Source organism: Halyomorpha halys, unplaced genomic scaffold (assembly GCF_000696795.3).
Source record: "Halyomorpha halys isolate HHAL.00 unplaced genomic scaffold, Hhal_1.1 Scaffold567.1, whole genome shotgun sequence".
NCBI lineage: Eukaryota > Metazoa > Arthropoda > Insecta > Hemiptera > Pentatomidae > Halyomorpha > Halyomorpha halys.
The window spans coordinates 290878-314051 of record NW_027109033.1 but is presented as its reverse complement, the minus strand read 5'-3'; the positions used below and the strand labels follow the sequence as shown (position 1 = coordinate 314051).

The window sequence follows — 23174 nt, the reverse complement described above, 5'->3', positions numbered from 1 at the left end:
ATGATTTTTTTGTAATATCAGTCTAATAGATTAAGAAAAACATTTAAATTATTATAAAAACTTACAAAATTTTTATTCTACTGTAATGTTATTTAAGAAACATTTCAGCCCTTTGTCCATTTTCAAACTGTTTATTACATGTTATCAAAATAGTATATAAAAATATTAATGTAAAAAATATTTCTTGTGTACAACTTAAGCCTGCAATTTTTTTAACATTTTAAACTGTTTTCTTATCTTCCTTTTTTGACAATGTTTGATCAAGTATGATTTCCAAGTGAATCATTTTTCTTTTGAATAATCTAAGAATATTTTAATTTCATTTAAAAATTTAATTTTGTATTTTATTTGTTTATGCAAAAATATTTTTACATTTTTAAATGTGATTCTGTGTATTTTATTAATTAGAATATTATTATAAATAATTTAGAATTCTCACCTATTATTATTTTTAAAAAATAAATAACTATAACAAAGTTGTTTTCCATACATATTTATGTTAAAGTTCAATTCTATGAAAATTGGTCAAAACAACATTTAGGATCAAAATTCAAAACTGTCTCTGAAAATCTACCAATATTACAAAAAACTGAAAGAAAATATCAACTGAATTTAGTGTTAACCATTAAAGGCCTGTTTATGAACAAAGCTTGTATGAGTTCATATATATGAAAAATAAATTACAATTTAAACTGACCTTTATCTTCTGGAGTCATGCCTGGTCCACTAGGGCATAATCGTGAGAACTCGTGTGAGCCTGGCATGGGGCAAGGATTACAAGGAGATCCCCACGCAAACATAAACGATGATGATGTACAGCAACAACATGTACTTTTGGTTACTACAGCTAATGATGGCTCTCGGCACTGACCATTGTCATACAGATAACAAACGTCTTTTTGCATATCTGTAACAAAATAATGAAACTTTAAAATTAGAAACACGTGGTAATAAAAGTTTGGGTTATAAAATTTTAAAATGAAAGGTGTTATTAGATATAAGACCAATGATGGTTCATGCAATTAGCTCAATAGGAAAAAAAAATATGTGCTTACTGAAATTTTTCGTTTACCAACAAATGAGCAATTTAATAACTGAGACACATTATTTTATTTTAACATAGAACCTATTATACTATAATAGGATTGCATTTTTATAAACCAAAAAAATATACCTTACCTAAACAAGATCTTCCATCAAGACTGACACTATAACCACTTTGACACGTGCAACGGAAACTTCCGATTGTGTTTAAACATCGTCCATTTTGGCAAGGAGGGTTCTGACTGCTGCATTCATCAATATCTAACACCATTATAACAATAAGTATAACAAAAAACATATTTAAAGATATAAAATACCTTTAAACAAAAGTCATTTTTTCAACAGATATACATATTTAGTCATTAAATAAATGCAGTTGTTTATAATTTCACACCCATTAATACTTTGATTTATTCTTCACATTTGATTTGTGTAATATTTTATAATGCTTAAAATTAAAATAAAGATGTACACATATTCAGGGCCGTAGCAAGGCAGTAGTGGAATGTGCCCCTGCCAAAGGTCCAAAGTCTCCTTTTTTTTAGACTGGTGCAATTTGTAGCTCCAGTAAGCAAGCAATAGCTTTAAGTTTAACTTTTTTAAAAAATGACAGTATTGTTATATTATAACAATAAATAATTATACAGAAATTCCAAAAACTTTTTTTCATTTTAATTATGATTAGAGAACATTAAAACTCTATATAATTTGAAAATGTTTAATATTCATATTTAATTGTAAAAACAGAAAAGTTTTTCATGGGATTTTTTTTTTTTTTTCAGCTATTTGGATAGATGACTGGTTATGTCCTGTTTTTTTTTTTTAAGTTTGATGTTAGTCCTTTTTTCCAATAATTTCTATATTCATTTAGTCATGATATTCTTACACTTCTTATGTGAAATAGAAAAAGTTATTTTATTTTGTTTTATAAAGGTAGGGGGATCACTGGCTCATTAGTACAGATGGAATAAATGCGACTATGACCTATGGAAATATTTATCTAACTACAAATAAATAGGAAAAATAAATAAATTGATTTAATATAATTAGGAAGTAAAATCAAATAAAATAACATTACCATGACAACTTTTTTCATCAGAACTCAGTTTATATCCCGAGTCACAGAGACATTTATAAGTTCCTTCCATATTGTAACATCTACCATTTTGACAAGTTTGAGGGTTAGCGCATTCATCAATATCGCTACAAAATGCTCTGTCTTGAGATAAAGTATATCCGGATAGGCATAAACACTGGTAGGATCCCGGCGTGTTTTCACATCTTCCGTTGAGGCAAATTCTTGGATTTTCATAACACTCATCTATATCTGTGAGAGAAAACATTTAAGTTTTAAATCAAATCAATGTCAATTCTATTTTATTTTTATTAAAAAGTTACTGTACAAATTTTCAACAATGATGATAAATTTAGACCAAAATATATTTAACTATAGTCAAAATGGTAAGTGAATCTTCACAATTTTATTTTATTTTATTTTTTCAATAACTTTTTGTAGTAATGATATCATTATTAAAAATGGAAGATAAACAATTCTTATTGAAAATTAGAATGGTAACACTAATGCTTGACACGTTGATATCATAAATAAGGGCAGCATAGCTACTCCTAATGATCAATGATACCCTTTAAGGTCCCTACAATAATTACCCATTAAATTAATTTATGAAAAAGCACTAAACTTAATTTATAAAACATAATTCTTAATCATGTTTACCCTTAATTTCATTTAATCGCAGAATTTTCTATAATGAAAATTTAGTCTATTTTCAGAAATAGTTGTCTTAGGAAATAAAAAAATTAGTCTTAAGAATTAGAAGATTTAAATATATATCAAATAGGTTATAGTACGTAACATCCTCTGTATTGTTTATTCTTCGTTAACTGTGAAATTACTAATAAATAATATATGGAGGAGGGTGATCTTCACAATATCCTAGTTGAAAATTAAAAATTAGAAGACAAATTTTTCTCTTCTACAATCTCTAAAATTTTATCCCTTCTCCTTCCTCACTCTTTTTTATTACTTCTTCCTTACTCACATTATTAAGTTATGTTCACCACCTGTTATTATTGTCATATTTACTAATTAGTCCTTTTATCTTATATAGCTTTATATTTTATTTATTTCATTCTAGTATTTTACTTATTATATTAATTACTTATATTTTCTTTGTTCTTTTTTATCTTAACTTCAGTTTTAAATAATTATTATTAAATTAAAATATCCATATTTCTTTATTCCATCTGGATTATATAACTTTATATTTTTATTTCCTTAATCCTGTCATTTTACATACATATTTAATTACCTACATGTACGTTTTATTTCCCACTTTTTTCATCACTTAATTTTAAATAATTTTCATTTCGTGCATATATTTACTATTATTTTGTTAGTTCTTCTTTTATCCTTCTTAATTTTAATATTACTTTTCTTATACAACCTTATCTATCTTCTCATAATACTTCAACATACATAAGTATAGACTATATATGTCTTTCAACATTATTTATGTATCTATAGTATGTGTTTTTTTATTTTCTAATCATTCTGTAGTTCCTTTTATTCATTGGTTGTTATCTTGTTCTTTGTTCTAAGCCCTGAAGAAGGCTTAAAATTCTGCCCGAAACATTGGTACTACTAAGTCTTTTACTTATTTGTGTTCTACACTGACTGCACTCCAAACCATTTTCTTTAAATTTATATATATCCACGGTCAACTGTTATCTCATCATTAAAAATATTTTCTGTTACTTATTTAAAAACCACCAATCAATTTTTTACTGCTTAAATAAAATAAGTGTGATATAAAAAAACCTTATTTTAAAAAAAAAATTAAAATGTTTTCTTTCAAAATAAAAAATTTGCATAGTTAATATTATTCTAAGATGACACTTAACAAATCGTAATATCTTACCAATGCAGGCGTGACCAGTCGATGACAGCACAAAGCCTGGCTTACATTGGCACTTAAATGAACCGGCCATATTAATGCACTGTCCGTTAGCACACATTCCGTTCTGTTGACATTCGTCATAATCTAAAATTTATAAAGTATTATAGTTATATATAATTAAGAAATAATCGAGATCATTTATTATATGATCTTCATAAAATGTCGGTTATTAGGAAGATTTTTTAATAAAAGAATGATATAAAACAGTTAAAAAATGAAGAAAATTTTTAAAAAATAAATAAAAAGATTTTTTTTATTAATCCCCCCATTCATGTTGATTTTTCAGACCCATTTTGCACAACAATGGATTTTAATAAAACCTTTAAATTCTTTAGAATCTAAAACCCTTTTTTGTCCAAGAGCCCATTTTCCAAAAGTATAATTCAATAATTTTTAAATTAATTTTGGCGAAGTTCATGGACACTACTGCTGCTTCAAAGATGAACATTATTAATTACATTATAGTACATTCAACTAGATTTAATTTGGGTACTAATAGGCATCTGTACATCTAATAATTTCTGAGATATATTTTTTCATAAACTAAAAGTTTTTTCCGAACAACGAGAAATCAACATTTTGTGAATATCACTACTATTCCAACTGCTGCAACTACTTCTTAATTGAGAGCTAACATATATCTGCACTTCATTTGTACAAATGCTAATTTTCATCATGTTTGTCTTAATAAATTTACAGAATATTGATTTTTTGTTTTTTGGAAAAATATTGCTTTTTCAAAAACCATATCTTGTGAACTATTAGGCATAGACAGCTCTATTAAGGCTCATATTTTAGTAAATTTATTTATTGCTTTAAATGATTTTCTATTAAGTTTTTTTAGTGTTGTAAATAATTTTGAAGATAATAGAACTTTGCAAGAAAAATTAATTTTGTGAAACAACTGCCATTTTTTATTCTCTCCAACTATTGTTGGCAGTCATCCATTGAGACTAGTAAAGGTCAAAGTTTTCATTAAGTTAATAAAAATTGGGGTGAAATAATTTTCTTTTTTTCTCTCTGGGCTCTTGAACTTCTTCATCTAATACAATATGATCCTGCATCTTGCTGGATGTTGCACACTTAACCTGAAATTTATTTTGACTATTACATCAATGACTACATAATATTATTAACCCAAAATATTAGTTACCATTCTTTCCCCATAATATTCTGAGGTGCAAGAAAATAAGATTCCAAAACCTTCTTTAATAAAATTAGAATATTATAAACCAGTAGTTTTGATACAGGTCATAAATATCTTTGTCATGATGTAATTGGATTTTATTCTATTAAATAAAATTCTAAAAGTTTAGTAAAGTAAAAAACATTCTGGTTTATGGGCCATTGAATGTTTTTATTTTTTGTTGTTTATTTATTTTTAAATATTTTCTTTTATTCCAACCAGTGAGAAAAGACTGGTTGTCCTATAGGTTATAAACATTTTTCTATGAATCCACTGATGCATGTTCAAAACACAGGGCATATTTGAAGAATCAAAAATACTCACCAATACATTTTGTCCCATCAGATGAGACATGATATCCCTCAGAACAGTGACAAACAAATGAACCATTGGAATTGATACAGTTCCCTCCAAGACAAAATCCCTGAGCACACTCATTCACATCTGTTTAATAAAATCAGAAATAAATTATTCGTTATCATAATTAGTAAACACTTAAATAAGAGTAATGTATCTGTAATGTTCATGACTTCTGAATTAAATAAGTTTTTGTATACAGTAGAGCATTAATTATCTGATTAATAATAAAGTAAAACTTTAGAAGTATAAACTCAAGTGAAATTTTCACTCCTTAATATAATGAATATTCTATGGAAAAATGAGTGATTGAAATTGTCTACATAGAAAAAAAATACTATTTTTGAGGCCTCTGAAAGAGATTTATTAATATTTTAAACTTATTTCATAGACCAGTGGCAGTTAAAATAATCATTAGGAGGAAAACAATAAATTTTAAAAAAATAGTAAATTCTTCTTATTTTATCTCATTCTGTATGACACTTCATCAACAATCCTGCTCAATTTTTATAATTCCTAGGTCACTCTTTTCTACTCTCTTATAAACTGCAAGTTCTAAAACAAATGCTTGGTCTATCATTTCTTCTTCCAGCATGGAGTCCCTCTATAATTGTGTTACGTACCAATAAGAGGCTATCCTAGTACCACCCGTTTCCATTTGCATATGACCTAACCATCTGACTCTACCCCTATTTATGGGAGGAAAAATTATAAATTACATACTTTAAATTTTTGATTCTATTTTATTGATTTTTTTAAAATTTATGATCTTCCACTCAAACAGTGGGTTTTCTTAACCTAAATTTTGTACTACCTCCTTCCAGAACACCATGACCAAAGCCTATTCCTTTCTTAGACACTATCCCCACAAGGATTCTTCCAGTTTGTTGTCCTAGGTTTTCCTTGGTCGAACTCATCTTCTACTACCTATTTTCCACAAGTGTACTTATCACCCTTCAGGCATTCTTTTTAAATGTCCATACCACTTCAGATGTTTTTTGTTCAATCTCTTCCATAATGTTTTTTTTTTTTTTTCAACTTTCATCTTTTTTCTTAGTGATACATTTCTCACTTTATTCATTCTAGGTATTCCTACTGTTTTTCGGCAGTAGTCCATTTCTGTAGCAAAAAGTGTTTTTCCTTTCTTTACTTTTTATGATGCAATTTTCTGCTTCATATGTCATAATGCTCAATTTTATACTTCTTTTGGTTTTAGAAATAATATTTTTATTATATAATATTGAATTGAGCTTTGATATTACATTTTTACCTTCTGGAATGTCTCATAAGCCTTTCTCACTTCTTGCATGCTGTTTCTGTTAATCCATTTATTGACTGCATAGTCTATTAACTTTATGACCAGATCAATTAACAGGGTATTGGATGGTTGAGGCAGAGAATTTCCCAGCTTTGCCAATATTTTATTGATTAAAAGCCCTAATATTTAATTGTATTAATTAAAATTTAGTTAAATTATCAAAATAAAATTTTCATCCCGTTTCTTTCCTTCAGAAATTCAGCTATGTGATTATTTTTTTAATCTATTTTATGAACTACTAATTTAATAATTCTATATAATTGATACTCTTCTGTATAATTAAAATTGGTTGTGTTTTTCCGTCTCTAAGATGATGTAATTATATATACTATGATGTATGGAAATTCATTAGTGTACTATTTCAAATTTCATCACATTTTTTTTTTTATTTCATAAAAAGTAGTCAATACATAACCTTGAATTATTATCATTAACTGTTCAAATAGTTATAAAAAGCAATGAATGGTTACTTAAATTTATTTTCACCATGAATTAAAAATTCAGATCATGTTTTGACTATTTAGTATAAATTAAAAAAAAAAAAAAAAATGAAATGTTATAAAACATTTCGAGAAGGGATAAGGCAAATATATTTAAACTTTAACCATTGCATCATAAAAGGGTATATAGATTCTTTAATTAAATAAAGTTAGAAATAGGTTTAAAAAAAAAATAGTATGAAATGCTGCTTAAATCAGGAATGGACAAAAGGGCCGTGGTGTTAACAAAAAAAATTAATTTTAAGAAAAACATTTTTTTGTAAGATGCTATTATCATTAAATAAACTATTTTTCAATTACTTAGTTTCATTTAAAAAAGGTTACTAATTATTTTTAATAATTTCATATTTTTAGAAATTATTTCATTTTTAAAATAATAACTATTTATTTTTTTGTTGCAGGGTAAATAATTGATTTAAGGAGCTGTTAAAGTAAGTAATTGATAAATCAAAACTATATATATTTTGTTATATATTGGAAACTATATATTGAATGGCCAATAAATATTGGCCATATATTCTGTTTTGAACAGGAGAGTCCCATTATTTTATTAAAGTATTTTTAAGATATCCTGTTGGTTTTCAATAACATCTATTTTTTTCTCAAAAGAATTCTCTTAGTTTTGATTTTTTTTTATTACACATAAATAATAACAACTCCAAGAATTTATTTATAAATAGCCATGACATTTCATTTCATTTTAAAAGTTGTTAACTTTGAAATATTCACATTGATTGTACTTGTGAATAGTTTTATGAAATGATCCTCAAAAACAAAAATGTTTTGAAAAAGATAATTTTTCACAGAAATATTATTGGATCAATGAAACTATAGGACCCTGAAGTGAAAAAATGAACTGATAATTTGCATAAGCTTCAACTTATCGTGATTGAAATTTGAAAAAAGTTAAATTTGTTATTCAGTTTCTTATTTAATAGTAATGTATGAAAATATGATCTTTTTATTAATTTTATGTTCGTAATTTTTTTTTTTTTTCTCTTTTTATAAATCAGTTTCAGATGGAAATTTTAGAATTTATTAATTTTACTATAAATTTCTCTAATTTCCCCTCTTCAAAATCTGCTATCGGTAGTCCAACTATCCCATTTTAGACTAAAACCTTTATGCTCACCCCTAAATATATATGAAATTATTTTTAAATAGCCCACTTGTTTTGAATTTTTCATGGAAATGAAGTAAATTTAATTTAAAAATATAAAATATTGGAATTAAAAATTTTAATGATAATCTTAGAAAAAAAATGAAAAACTTATATTGCTATTTAGTATTATTTTTTTCCCAGAAGAAATAACTTTTATAACTTCTTTTGTTTATTTCATCATTTGAACATTTCAGGCCTTTTTTCCATTATCAAGTATTGCACAATCAACAGTTTTAAAAATAAACAATAATTTCATATAAATAAGTTAAAATGAATTATTTGTTATTTTAAACAAAATTTACTATTTACATATTTAAATCATAATTTTTACAAATTAAAATAAATCAGTATAATTATTATTTCAATTTTTTTGGCATAATTTTAAATTTAACAATTAGTAAAAATTATATAATTGTAAAATCTAGTTTTGTGAATAGAAAATTATATTTTAAATAACTAATTATTAACTTCAACTTAATTATTTGAAATTTCTGTACAATCTTGAAACTATCGATGCAAACTGCCCAAAATGTCATTCAAATGATGAAGAAAATAAAAAAGTTATAAATATAACTTATATGAGGAGAAAATGGTCTCAATTTTATTTTTCTTTCCATAATTTTAATTTTTAAATTAGTAATAAACTAATATATTCATATTTCTTTGCATTATATAACTTAATTTTTATTTTATTTCCTTAATTATGTTATTTTATCTACTTATTCAATTACCTACGTATACATTTTATTTTTCACTTCTTTCATCACTTTATTTTATTAATTCCATCCTGTACAATTATTTACTTTATGTCATTCTGTTTATATTTTATTTTTTGTATTCATTGGTTGTTATCTTGTTCTATTCTTAGCCCTGATGAAGGCTAGAAATTCTGGCCGAAACGTTGGCACGATTAAATAAGTAACTTCAACTTATTTGTGTTTCATTTTGACCACACCCCCAACCATCTTCTCATTATAAAGGGTTATTTCTTTAAAAAAAAAAATAATGGATATAACTAATTATACCCTTTCATATTGTATTAAGTGAAAACTGGAAATTTAAAATAAATCTTGCTGTGTTTTTTGGTCCGATTAATCAGTGTTTTTTAATATTTCAATACAATAGGGCTAAGTTTATTTAAGTATCTATGATACTTTTAGCTTCTATCAGGCCCACTTTATGCCGGTAAGTTTTGCCCACCCCTGACTCTGAAGATTTGAATTTACAGAAATTTTATTAAATCCAATACATAAAACTGGTATTTTTCAGAATAAAATTCGTAGATGAGATGATAAGTTCCATTACTGTGCAGTTAATAAGTACGATACATATATGTGATGCATCTAAGTTTACTTGTTATTTAACGTGTGATTTACGACTAGCCTTCACACACTTGTGACTGGCCCTTTATGACTTTAGTGTAACCAGGGAAGCAGATGCACTCATATCCGCCCGGGGTAGGTTGACATCGACCTCCGCCACAGATTGTTGGTCGAAATGCGCAGGCGTTTCCTGAATCGATTATGTCGTTACAGAGTTGACTATATTCATCTAAAAAAATAAAATAAAAAAATGGTATTAATAATCTTGATTACAGAATTAAGACAATGTAAACTCTTTCTCAACTATTTGAAAATTCCTTTACTATGAGTAATAAAACTATCACAAGCTATTAATGTGGATTTAGATATTACTGGTAAATTACTAAGCAAAAAAAGGGACCCATGTGGTACCTACTTGATTTAGGGCCATTGATGATCATCTTAAAGCTGGCTTGGCCAGGCCTATATAATAGTTTAATGTACGTAATGAAATAAAAAAAACAAAAATAATGTAAAAAACTATAACATACAATTCCAGCTCACGATTCAATTACTGACCATTTAAATAATTACTGATGAATACTTGAAGTCATTTAGTAGGAAAATTCTGATAATCGATTACTATCATTGCATACTTAGAGTAAATAAAAAACCCTTTTTTAAATAATATAACAGCCAATATTGACTTACCTTCTCCAGACATAGGGCAGAGCTCGCACTGACGACCCCATGCTTTTCCCATGCCCATTCCACAACAGCAATCTTTTTTGGACAATCTTATTGGTAAGCTGGTATAACACTGGCCACCAACCAAATCAGGATAACATTCGTCTTGCCGTGTATCTTAAATTAAAAATAATTATTAATGATTACATCAATCTACTTATGAAATATAAAATCTTAGATATTAAAAAAAAAATGAATCATCCTGAAAATTACTTTTTTTTATCCTCCTGGGCCATTTCTGGTATATCAGGTGGTTATTCTACAGGTTACCAACCTATTCTAGATAGAGTGGAAAAGTTAAAATTCATACCGTGGTCTTTAAATTCTCGGTCACCATGGCCTTATTATAATAATAACTAATTTTTTTTAGAATAAAATTTATTATAATTTAATACTAGTTGCAGATTAATAATATCTGCTTATAATTTTCCAGAGATTCCTTCTCTCCCTAACAACGTAACTGCATCAATTGACAACTAACGTCAATACAGTTAATTTTGACATGTTAACATTTTAATTAATGAAAATTTTTAAGAAATAAAATACCTATACAGCCAGTCATTTCTGTATTTCTTATAAATCCAGGATGACAAGTACAATAGTAGCTTCCATCAGTGTTTACACAATAACCATTGTCGCATACTCCTTGCTCTGCACACTCATCAATATCTCTACACATGTTCGTTACTTCATCTCTTGCTTGTCCTTTAGGGCATTTACAAATAAAAGAGCCGATAGTATTCACACATTCTCCACCCAAACACAATCCGGGAATGGCATCACATTCATTTATATCTGAAAAATGAAATATTTAGATAAATATAACCTCAACACTAAAAATATAATATAAATATTTTTTTATTACTCGTAATTATATTTAGTTAAAACAATATTTGAATAGTATAAAATGTGGACAGTTGGCAGATCTGTAATTCTCAATCAACTAGCTTGAAATTAAATTAATTTGCATTTTTTAAGTCATCACCATATTATATTTATTACAAGTATTATCATAATATAAAAAACAAATTAAGCTTACCAACGCATTGACCACTATGGATATTTTTTAAATGACCATCTTCACAGGGTAGATTATGAGGACAGGGTTCACAAGGGTGGCCCCAAGCAGCTCCTACCGTTGCACAGCAAAGATTTTTTGTGCAGACGACACCAGGTAACTGGCCGCCGCACAAGCCGTTCGATACTTTTGTAAAACAAGGTCCTGTGCGATAATCTAAACAATACAATGAATATTCATATCTGAATCAGCATTAATAACGGTATAGTTTATCAAAAATAAATAATAAAAAAAAAATCATTTACAAAACAATTTTAATTTCAATAAATTATATAATACATTAGACTGAAACAAGGAATAAACTAGACCGATATATTCTTCTTAAAAGATTAACTATTAAGCATTCAAAATTAATAATTTAAACGGTGAAAGTACACCTTATCAAAGTAACATAAGACGTCTGAAATGAAATAAAATAAATAGTGTAAAACCTAGATTTTCAATCAATTACTGAGAATAACATAAACTGTCGATATTACTAAGAAACTGGTGATGTGATAGTTCATGTCACCAGGACACAATGTTCTAGAACTTTCATGCATCAATGAATCTGTTACAATGCTAACAAACTTAGTCATCACCTATTAGCTATCACAAGGATTAAACATAATGCACCCAGCCATAATCACCATCTTGATTTCTTATCAAATAGGGAGTAATTTGTCATTCCTACTTACCTGGTGTGATGGACTGTGGAGGAGAGGGGATTACCAGCTTTAGTATTAAGTTATACCTAGGGGAGGGGAACTACAGGTGGTATTAGGAGGAGAGGAGGAAACTATCAGAGTATACCTGTGGAATAATTTGGAAACCCAAAAAGTTAGGCAATTTGACTTAAGAACTAACTTCGAACTGTTAAAAATGTGGCAAAATTTAGTACAAGAGTCAGGGAGAAAAAGCCAGTTATTTCCCCCCAATTTTTTATTACTTTAATGAAAACAAGGTATAATTACTAGTCAAAATTGATGAGTCTGCCAAGTATAGGTAGGGGAAATAAAAATGGCGGCTATTTCAAAACCGTAAAAAAAAATTAATTTTCCATTCCGAGCTCTATATCTTTAAAACTACTAACAACACTAGAAAACCTAAAAGGACATCACTTAAAGTAGAGTACATTTTCTAAAATATGAGCCCTAACAGAGCTATTTAAGTTCAATAGTTTTCGAGATATCAGTAGTTAGTGAATTTATTTTGAGAAATCTATATCTCAAAAACCATTTGATGTACAGATATCTATTAGCACTCAAATTAAAGCTAGTTTAATGGACTATAAAGTAGTTTATAAAGTTTATCTTCCTAGGGGTAGTGGCCTTCATGATATTCGATAAACCAAATTCACTAAATGTTGATTTCGAGTTGTTGGTACAAAAATTATGATTTAGGAAAAAATATATCTTAGGAACGATAAGACGCACAGATGTCTGCTAGCACTCAAAATAAAGGCAATTTAATTTACTATAAAGTAGTTCATGACACATATCTTTGAAGGGTTACTAGTTTTTATGATATTCGCTTATGAATATAAATTTTACACCTGAAATTTTGAACGAACAACTATAAATCTATTTATTTTTTCAAATATCATCAAAACTATTACTCCTATGAAGATAAACGTTATAAAAAAACTTTATAGTACATTAAATTAGTTTTAATTTGAGTGCTTATAGACATCTGTGCGTCGAATGGTGTTTGAGACATAGATTTCTCAAAATAAGTTCACTAACATCTGATTTTTCAGTACATTTTTTATGAAATGTTGCTTCCTAGACCTCCGGTCAATTGGAACATCCGAAAAAAAAAATTCAGGAAATTTTAGATTCTCCCCCGATAAGTTTTTGTAGTAACGTCCCTTATTCTTACCCACTAACCAGAAGAAAAGAGCACGCTCGCAAAAAACACTCCAGGAATTCCAGCTCAAAATTAAAAAATCCCCAAAGAGGTCCTTTTCAAGGACTCTAGTGATTAAGAATGTTATTATAAAGGCAATGTGTATGGGCTTGTAAAACTTCAACACGGTTATGGAAATCAAGAACTTATAGCCAATTTTAAAAATATTTGGTAATTTATATATAAAACGGCTGGCCACCTCCTCCCCACTCCTTCACGCTTCCGCTTCATTGTCGCCATCTGTTCAACCTTTCGCTTTGAACAGGTAGGTGGTCCTGATTTGTTATTTGCTCATTTATTATCATTATTATTATTTTTATTTATATTTATTCTTTCTAGACGTTTATTTAATCTCTACTTTCTTCCTTTTGTTTTTGTTTTCTGTACGTCTCCTGTACTTTTTTAACTGTATATTTTACGGATTTTTTACTCTTGCCATTGTTACTTATATTTTATTCTTATCATTGTTTATTCAAGTTTATTTTATATTGATACTATTTTATGTCTTCCTTTTATTTATATGTAATTTCTTATCACTTTATTTTTACATAATATTTATCCTAGCTTAAATTACCTTATTGTATCTTATTGTTGTAATATTCCCAGTTTTTTTTGTATATTTTTAGCCCTGATGAAGCCCTGCAAAGTTGGGCGAAACGTCGGACATTAAAATAGTTATAAACTATTTTTTTTTTTTACCGCAACCCTGACCATCTTCTTATATTTAAATTTTTACGGTCAACTATATATATATATAAAATGTTTGAAATTCTTTTCAAACATACAATTAACTTAGTTAACTGTCGTGGATAATTATAAGAGGAATATTAAATAAGTTTAATTAACAGAACAGCGAAATATCAGGCACCATACAAAGATACCTAATTGAATGCATCCATGACACAGAACGGGACTCGAACACAATGGAAATGACGGAATGGCGGGAAAAGGCGAGTTTTCTGAAATGACAGCTGAATGGAGAGGAGTGGGCAGGTTTATCTCAGCAGATCTTTAATAGCTGTCTGGAACCTTTATTGATTAAGGAATTCGAGTTTTGATTTCTTACGAGTCACACGAATATGAACAACATGATTTTGTAAGAAGTAACGATGTATAATTCGTCCCTGAGTATACCACTCAAAGATGGTATGCTTTAAAGAACAATAGTGCGTTTTAGCACAAGATGTAGTTTCTAGTTTCTGAGGAATCCATGAAACCCTCCACAGTATGTTCAAATTCCCTTTGCTTCTCACAAAGTGCTATACAACTTTGAGAATGGGCCGCCCGTATCTCAGTGGTGAAGATACAATCTTGTAGTACAAGAGCCCAAGATGAGAAAAAAGTCAGTTATCTCACCCCAATTTTTGATTACTTTAATGAAAACTATGTATAATTAATAGTCAAAATTTATGAGTATAGGTAAGGGGAATAAAAAATGGCAGCTGTATGAAAACGATAAACAAATTAAATTTTTCATTCAGAGCTCTATATCTTAAAAAGTAGGAACAACACAAGACAACCTAAAAGAATGTCATTTAAAGAAGAGCAAATTTGCTAAAATATGAGTCCTAATAGAGTTATTTACGTCAAATAGTTTTCGAGATATTGCTTTTTAAAAAGCAACATTTCATAAAAATGTTGTATGAGACGTACTGGAAGATCAGTAGTTAGTGAATTTATTTTGAAAAATCTATATCTCAAAAATCATTTGACGTACAGATGCCTATTAGCACTCAAATTAAAGCTAGTTTAATGAGCTATAAAGTAGTTTATGATGTTTATCTTGGTAGGAGTAATACTTTTCATGAAATTTGCTAATATAAATTGATTTATAGCTGTTCAGACAAATTTTGATTTGCCAAATTTATATTCATACGTGAATATCATAAAATCTACTACCCCTACGAAGATAAGTGTCATAAACTACTTTATAGTAAGTTAAATTCCCTTTATTTTGAGTGTTGGGAGACATATGTACGCCTTATGGATTTAGAGATATATTTTTTCAGATATCCAACATTTTTTACGAACAACTAGAAATTAACATTTTGTGAGTTTATTTTGTCAGATATCATAAAAACTACTAGTCCTACAAAGATAAACATTATTAACTATTTTATAGTAAATTTAACTAGCTTTAATTTGAGCGCTGGCAGACATCTTTACGTCAAATGGTTTCTGAAATGAAGTTTTTCATAAATCAAACTTATTGTCTGAACAACTATAAATTAATTTATTTTAGCATATATCATGAAAAGTACTATTCTTAGGAAGGTAAAGGTCATAAACTTCTGTATATTCCATTATACTATCTTTAATTTGAGTGCTAATAGACATCTATACGTCACATAGTTCCTGGGATATAGATTTCTCAAAATAAATTAACTAACTACTAATCTTTCAGTTGGTTTTTAAGAAATGTTGCTTTTTAAAAAGCTATATCTCGAGAACTATTGAACGTAAATAGCTCTTTTAAAGCTAATATTTCGGCAAATTTTAAAATTATTAAATAATGTGCTTTTAGGTTTTCTAGTGTGGGGGGTAGTTTTTATTACTAAAGTACCTTGGTAACCTGGTTGACAAAACTATACACCAGAAACAGGTCACTGAATTACCGGAGTTTTACTAAACTGGGCAAATCTCTGTTACACAAATCTTAGTTTAACTGGAGATGAAACGAGCCCTTAATTGCTAATTAAACCTATTATAAATATGCTTAAACGATGCAGTGTGACCATTAATATTCTTTGTATGAACTATTCATGCAAAATTAATAATTATTGATTGCATGTATATTATTCAAAGTTTCGCTTCATACCTGCTTCGCACCTCCTTCCAGTGTAACCGTACACGCATGCGCATCGGTCTGGAGCAATGCATCTTCCCCCGTTGAGGCAGTCTTCCTTACAAACAGCTGAAAACAAATACATAAATACATCTTTTAGTTTATAATTATTATGTAAAGTAAACAATCAAAGGATTTATTTATGTTGCTAAACATTAAAATTGAGTAAAATAATTGAAGTTTCGAAGTTCAAAGATTTGAATAGTTGTACATGACTTCAGGGAACTTCTACAACTTTGAAACAGGCTCAGCAAAATGCAAACATAGCCAGGATTAAGATGAAGGTCAATTTCGTTTCAGTTTGATAAAGATACCGAGTTAGCTTGTGGTTTCCCGAAATACTTTAAATATGTTATAGTTTAAAAAAAATTGATGAAGCAAAATTTATTGATTTTAGATATACGTGGACAGGAAAGGACTGGTATTGTTGTTACTAGGTAATTTACATAAACTTTTAACTAATATTTAAATAATAATTGCCAAATAGATTTTTATTATAAAATTATTGTTGTATTGTTTTTGAAAATTGTTGAAGTACTCTGAAGACGGAGGAGGGCTCTAAAACGTCGGTTTCGTCTAAATATCTATTCATTTTAATATTTTTTTTATTGTTATTTTTAACTATATAAAAATATATAATAGTAATAATAATAAAAGCTTAACGAACCCGAAGGTTCGATGCCGATACCACCAAGCGCTCTCTGCATACATTCTTTCAGTGATGCACCTCCAAACCCAATTCCACTAAATCTGTTTTAACACAATCCTCTCATCTACGTTTCGGTCTACCCCTCGGACGTTTACCCGTTGGTTCAGTGTTTATTAACGTTTTAGGGATCTACTCGTTACTAAGTCCTACAACCTTACACTCCCATCTTATACGCCGCAATGCTATAACTTGAATTATATTTACCGGGTGTAGGTCCCTTAATTCAGTGTTGTGTAATCTTCTAAATTCTCCCGTTAATTCACCCTTTTTCGGTCCGAATATTTTGCGTAATACTTTATTTTCGAAAACCATAAGACGCTGTTCATCCCTTAGTGTAAGAGGCCAATAAAAATATATACAACTATTAAATTTGCCATAAGTTATAAAATGACATGACACAAACATGTGGAAAATCTACCCATTAATAGAACTCCAATAACATTTCTAGAGAAGATCTCGTGGCCATCTTATTTTCAGACGCCTAGGAGGATTATCAGGTAATGAAGGAGAAGCCAGGGCTAGAAAAAAATGGGTTGGGAAGTTTATCTTGGAAGGATTGGTATCTGGTTCTGGCCAAATCGGCAACATATGGAGCATTGACGTCCTGATGGATGACTTGATTTGTGACAAAGTAAGGAGCATTAAGGATTTTGGACTGTAAGGATTGTATAAGAGAGAAAATCGATGGTTTAGTAGAGTCTCCCTAAATAATTTTAAAATAAAGAAATATATGGAAAGGAGAAGAAAAAAAAATCACTAAATATTTATACAAGGTATTAATAATTTTTCATATCCTAGAGTTAAGAAAAACCTTATCTATTCAATTTAATTCTAGAATAAAGAACGTATAAATATAATTCTATTTTAAAACCATATTATGCAGCACTAATTTTACTGGAAAAAAGCCGGAATCGTCAATTTATTTACAAACTAATTATTTATCAATTTTTTCTTTCACTCACCTATGTATCTATGGAATGTATAGTAAAGTATTGCGATCGTACACAATTTCGAATTCGAGTTTTCAACAGAAATTCTATTATAAATGATAGTAAATAAATATAAATTTGAGGACTTCTGAGTTAAAATAAATAAATTTCGGAAAATGGTCTCTGTGTGTAAACAGCTTAGCTGAAAAACGAAAAGTCGTTCGTAGCTCAAATTACATATTTAGAGCATGTGTATGCCTGGCGTGTTATAGAATCTTTTTCACTAAAATGGATGAGTTGGAAGTTCCACTTTATAGAATCAATTTTGTACATTTTGGGGATTTTCTCAAAAACAACTTCAAAGAATTTGATTAAACTCGGTAAATCGATGTAAATTGAATTTATCTTTAATATCAGCTAGGTTTTATCTACATTTAAATAGTTCAATAAGATTTAAATGACGAATTATGAAAAAGTCTTCCCCTAAAGTACATTTAATTTTGTTGATTTGAAATCAACAACAAGTTCTCACTGTCAACTATAATAAATTATGGATAAATTCAAAATATTAAACAATTTTATGAGGGGGAAAAAAGAGAAAACAGAATTAGGAGTTCGAACTGGAAACAGCCGAGACAACCCAATCGCTTTCATATCTGCATGGCCTCGATATATTTTGCTAAACCTTTATATTCTTGTTTATTTGTTAGAAAATAATTATTTTTTTAAAATAATTAAATTGGCCCAAATTTTTTAAAGCAGCTACTTTAGAATGGCATACCGTTCATAAATAAAAACTCTATTTACATAAAATACATTTTGGATACATGGAATTTTTATAACTGACATTCAAACCTAAAATGAGAACCTTAAAAGTGATCCTTAGCATCTTATTATCTTACAATAAACTTAATCCCTTAAATTTGAAATTAATTATTGACTGTTCCTTTTTATTTTTATTTAATACCAGATCGGCCTAGGTGGGTCTTACATGATTGATATAACAGTTACATTTTTTTTATAACAGTTGATTATAGGGGGGGTATAGTCTCATAAAAAAGACACTCCTAATTAGATACAAATTTTAATTTTTAAAAAAATATGAAAAAATAAATATATAAATATAATAATTCTTGATAAGAGAGAAAAGTAAAGTTAATAACATAAATAACATTATTCATATCCTTAACAAAACAAATAATTCCCTCTATCGAGGGGGAAAAAAAGTTAATTTGATAAAAGGACAAAGAGAACAAATAAATGAATAAAATGGAAGATATTTTTTGTTCTCTTTGGCCGCAACCCGACCATCTTCATATTCTAAAATTTAATTATGGAATTCGCCTGAACATAGGTGCATATTAGTTCAAACGTGGTAGATTAATAATTATAAATAAAAAACGTTATTGAATCCTTGTTACTGACTAAACTTATTTATAACATTAACAACTATGAACAAGTCCGTGTTAGGAAATAATTGAAAACGTAATCCTAGTTTGTTAAAAGTGAATAAATTCGCGAATGAAAAAGGCAACATTCTTTTACGAATTGGATTACTAAGCGCTTAATATCTTTGGCTATTTCGGTTTATTGTCATGACGACTGTTCTAATTTTAGATGACATTCTTCTATTAGATGGATCAGTGACTTAATCGATTCGGATCAGATTACAAAGGATTATGACGCTCTTGGAATGTAAGTTTTCTATTTAAATCTCTATTTTAAGCGTGTTTTATAAATCTTTAACAATTCTCGAATTAGAATTGAGTACTGTTAATCACCCGGCAGATTTGGGTACAATCCATTTATTTACTGAGTAATATATTTAATTATTTTAAAAATGTATACTTGAGCATCTTTATGCTTATCGCCAACTCAGAAGGAAACCCGGACGAACCGTTTTCGAATCATTGGTGAGTCAAAAATGAGTAAGCGAAAATAGTGGCTGGAATTTGATATACAATATAATCTCGGTTATCCGAACCAATTGTTGCATGAGGGTGTTCAGATTACTAAATTAATTTTTTAAATATTTATTTATTGATATTTACAACTGTACATTATTATGCATTTAGTAAATCTGATCTCAATTAAATTGGAGTGTTACAGGCGTGTAGAGAAACTATCCATTGGTAGCAATCTAATAACGTTTTACATTAGCAGGTCTCGTGGCCATTTTCTTTTCAGGCGCCTCGGAGAATTGTCAGGAATGGAAGAGGAAGCAAGGTTAGAAACTAGTGGGTTTGGGTGGTTAGGGAGTTTATAATGGAAGGAGTTATATATGGAACATTCGGTTACATATGGACATTAAGGTCTTTATGTATGATTTTATTTGTGACAAAGTAAGGAGCATTGAGGATTTTTTATTCCAATGATTGGATACGAGAGGAATTCGATGGTTTAGTGGAGCCCCAAAGCTCAACTCCGTATGCCCAGATTGGCCTTATTACAGTCATGTAGATCAGTCTTTTGTAATGAATTGGAAGTTTAGACCGTTTGCCCAGTAAGTGCTGTAAAAGTCGAAATCGGCGTGCAGTTTCCTGTCCTTTCAGTCTTGTGTGAGGATTCCAGGTTAGTCGTTTGTCCAGATGTAGTCCAAGGTAGCGGATCTGTTCAACAGGGGTAAGGGCAACATTATTGAAGTATACTGTAGGGCAGTCAGTAGGTTTACGACGAAGGGTAAAGGTGATTTGATGGGATTTGTTCGAATTTATTTTAATCCCCCAATTACGACACCATTCTTCGAGGGCTCTGATTTTAAAAATTGAATTTATATAACTATTCTATTTTATTTTTTTATATTTTATTGGAAATTTGACAGGTTGAAATTTAAAAAAAAAAATTTCTTTCGCATCCCTTGTAATGCTTAGTAATGATTAAATTTTTAAAAACTATAAGATTGTTCATTTATAAGTAATAAAAAATGAGTTCACTAAACAAATTTTTATTGTGAATATTTCTGCTATTAATTAAATTAGTTTTATAGAATCAAATGATTTATACAGTATTAAATATTTCTAATACCGACAAATAGTTTTATGTGAACTTCTTAAGGAATTTGATTATTAGATATCGAAACTGTGAAAATTGTCCGCTTTCGATTCTGATTACAATAACTTGTCTGATCATCCGACTTTTGTTTGCTACTGTACCTTTACCATATTTATAGCTAGTTCAAACGAATATTTTTCTACAATTTATTACTCTAGTTCTGTATTTAGATTTATATCACACCTGGCTGTATTATTATTATTTCTTTTATATATTTTGCAAACAAAAAACTTTTTTTTTTATTACATATCGTCGTATTTTCTTATATTTATTATGATGTTTTGTCCTCATACAAGACAGGAAACTGCTCGTAGATTCCGACTATTACAACATTCACTAGACAAACGGTCCAAACTTCTAATCCATTACAAAAGACTGATCTACATGACTGTTATAAGGACTATCTGGACATACGGAGTTGAGCTTTGGGGCTCCACTAAATCTTCGAATTCCTCTAGAATCCAATCCTTACAGTCCAAAATTCTTCGTAAAATCCTTAATGCTCCTTACTTTGTCACAAATCAAGTCATCCATCAGGACCTCAATGTCCCATATGTTGCCGATTTGGCCAGAACCAGATACCAATCCTTCCATGATAAACTTCCAACCACCCAAACCAACTCGTTTAGAACCTGGCTTCTCCGTCATTACCTAATAATCCTCCTAAACGTCTGAAAAGAATATGACCTCGTGATCTTATCCTTTAGAAATGTTTTTGGAGTTCTATCAATGGGTAGATTCTCCACATGTTTGTATCATGTCATAATATCACTTACTGCAAATTTACTTGATGTGTATATATGTATACAGTTGTAAATAACAATAAAACAAATTATTAAAAAAAAAAAGTTTTGTGAATTCTTATAATGTTTGTATCTTGTGGCACTGACGAAGTCCTGTAAAGTAATCGAAATGTTGGTTAAATAGTTTTATTTTACTATTTTGATACCTTTATTGATATATCACTTCACATCTCATATCAACTTCACTAATTCCTACCTGCTACTTTCCCTTATGCACTTGCAATTTTTTTTGTTACCTCTACATTTTGGAAAGGGCTCGTTTGATTCGGCCCTTAGTTGGTAGAAAGTAGGGGAGTAGTGTAAGATGAGCCAAGTATTAAAATCTATATCTTAATTTTGCTTGTGTATGTTCTAGACTATTGATACTCCTTCAATCCAGATCGTCCGATCTTGCCCAATGTTGGTGGAAAGTTGGGTGTAAATTATCGATTTTATCCAATTCCAGCTAATACTCGTGTTGATGCATGTTCTAGCGTATTTTTCTTGAAACACCTATATTTCAGAAACGGTTCGTTTGATGTGGCACAAAGTTAGAGATTAGGATAAGATGGATCAAGTATCAATTTTATCGAAGTCTATATCTTAATTTTGCTTGTGTATGTTTTACATATTTTTCTTAATATATTTTTAATCTAAAAACTGCGAAAAGAGAAATTATCCTGTTATGCTGATCTATGCCAGTTTCCAGGTTCATTCTAAGAAATTTTTTTTTTTTAGTTTGGTTCATTTCATTCTGGATTTGGATTATATTTCTAAAAAACATCAATAAAATTTTTATAGATATGTACTCACGTTCCTGACAGTTATGCCCCATATATCCTGGTCTGCAGTGACACCTCCCGGACGAGCACGTCCCTCCGTTCTGGCAGCCTCCGCAGTCGTCTCCTTCCCTCGGCATCATCTCACCTGCGCCATCCATCGGGTTAGTTCCACAATATTGTAAGATCAAAAACGTACTTAATTAATTAATGATAAATATTAATTAGTTTCGTTGCTCGGCATCCCTTTGACAGTTCAAACGAGGCCTCAATCTTAATTTGCAATATATACCCGGGTTTTGCACCATTGTTTTGAATTAATTAATTTTGAATAGCTATTTTTAATTTATATTTAATAGTAATACTCACGGTCTTGACACTTGACACCAGTAAAACCGGCCCTGCATATACATTTTCCCATAAGGCAGGTTGCTCCATTTTGACAATTACCGCATCCGTCGTTCTTCGTATGAGACTCTGCCGCACCTAAAAACAAGAAGTATATTAATATTTAATTTTGA

General features: G+C 29.0%; 1 protein-coding gene across 1 annotated transcript in view; it reads right to left on the bottom strand.

Moving 5' to 3' along the window:
- Positions 1–23174, bottom strand: part of LOC106684293 (fibrillin-2) — a gene marked incomplete in the record, with an annotated part of 67083 nt that overhangs the window by 37397 nt on the left and 6512 nt on the right. The window contains 12 exon segments of the mRNA XM_024358999.2: positions 698–907; positions 1180–1305; positions 2123–2371; positions 3984–4106; positions 5533–5652; positions 9929–10096; positions 10558–10710; positions 11140–11388; positions 11633–11827; positions 16377–16472; positions 22688–22801; positions 23023–23139. Of these exon segments, the coding sequence (XP_024214767.2) occupies positions 698–907; positions 1180–1305; positions 2123–2371; positions 3984–4106; positions 5533–5652; positions 9929–10096; positions 10558–10710; positions 11140–11388; positions 11633–11827; positions 16377–16472; positions 22688–22801; positions 23023–23139 (1920 nt within the window).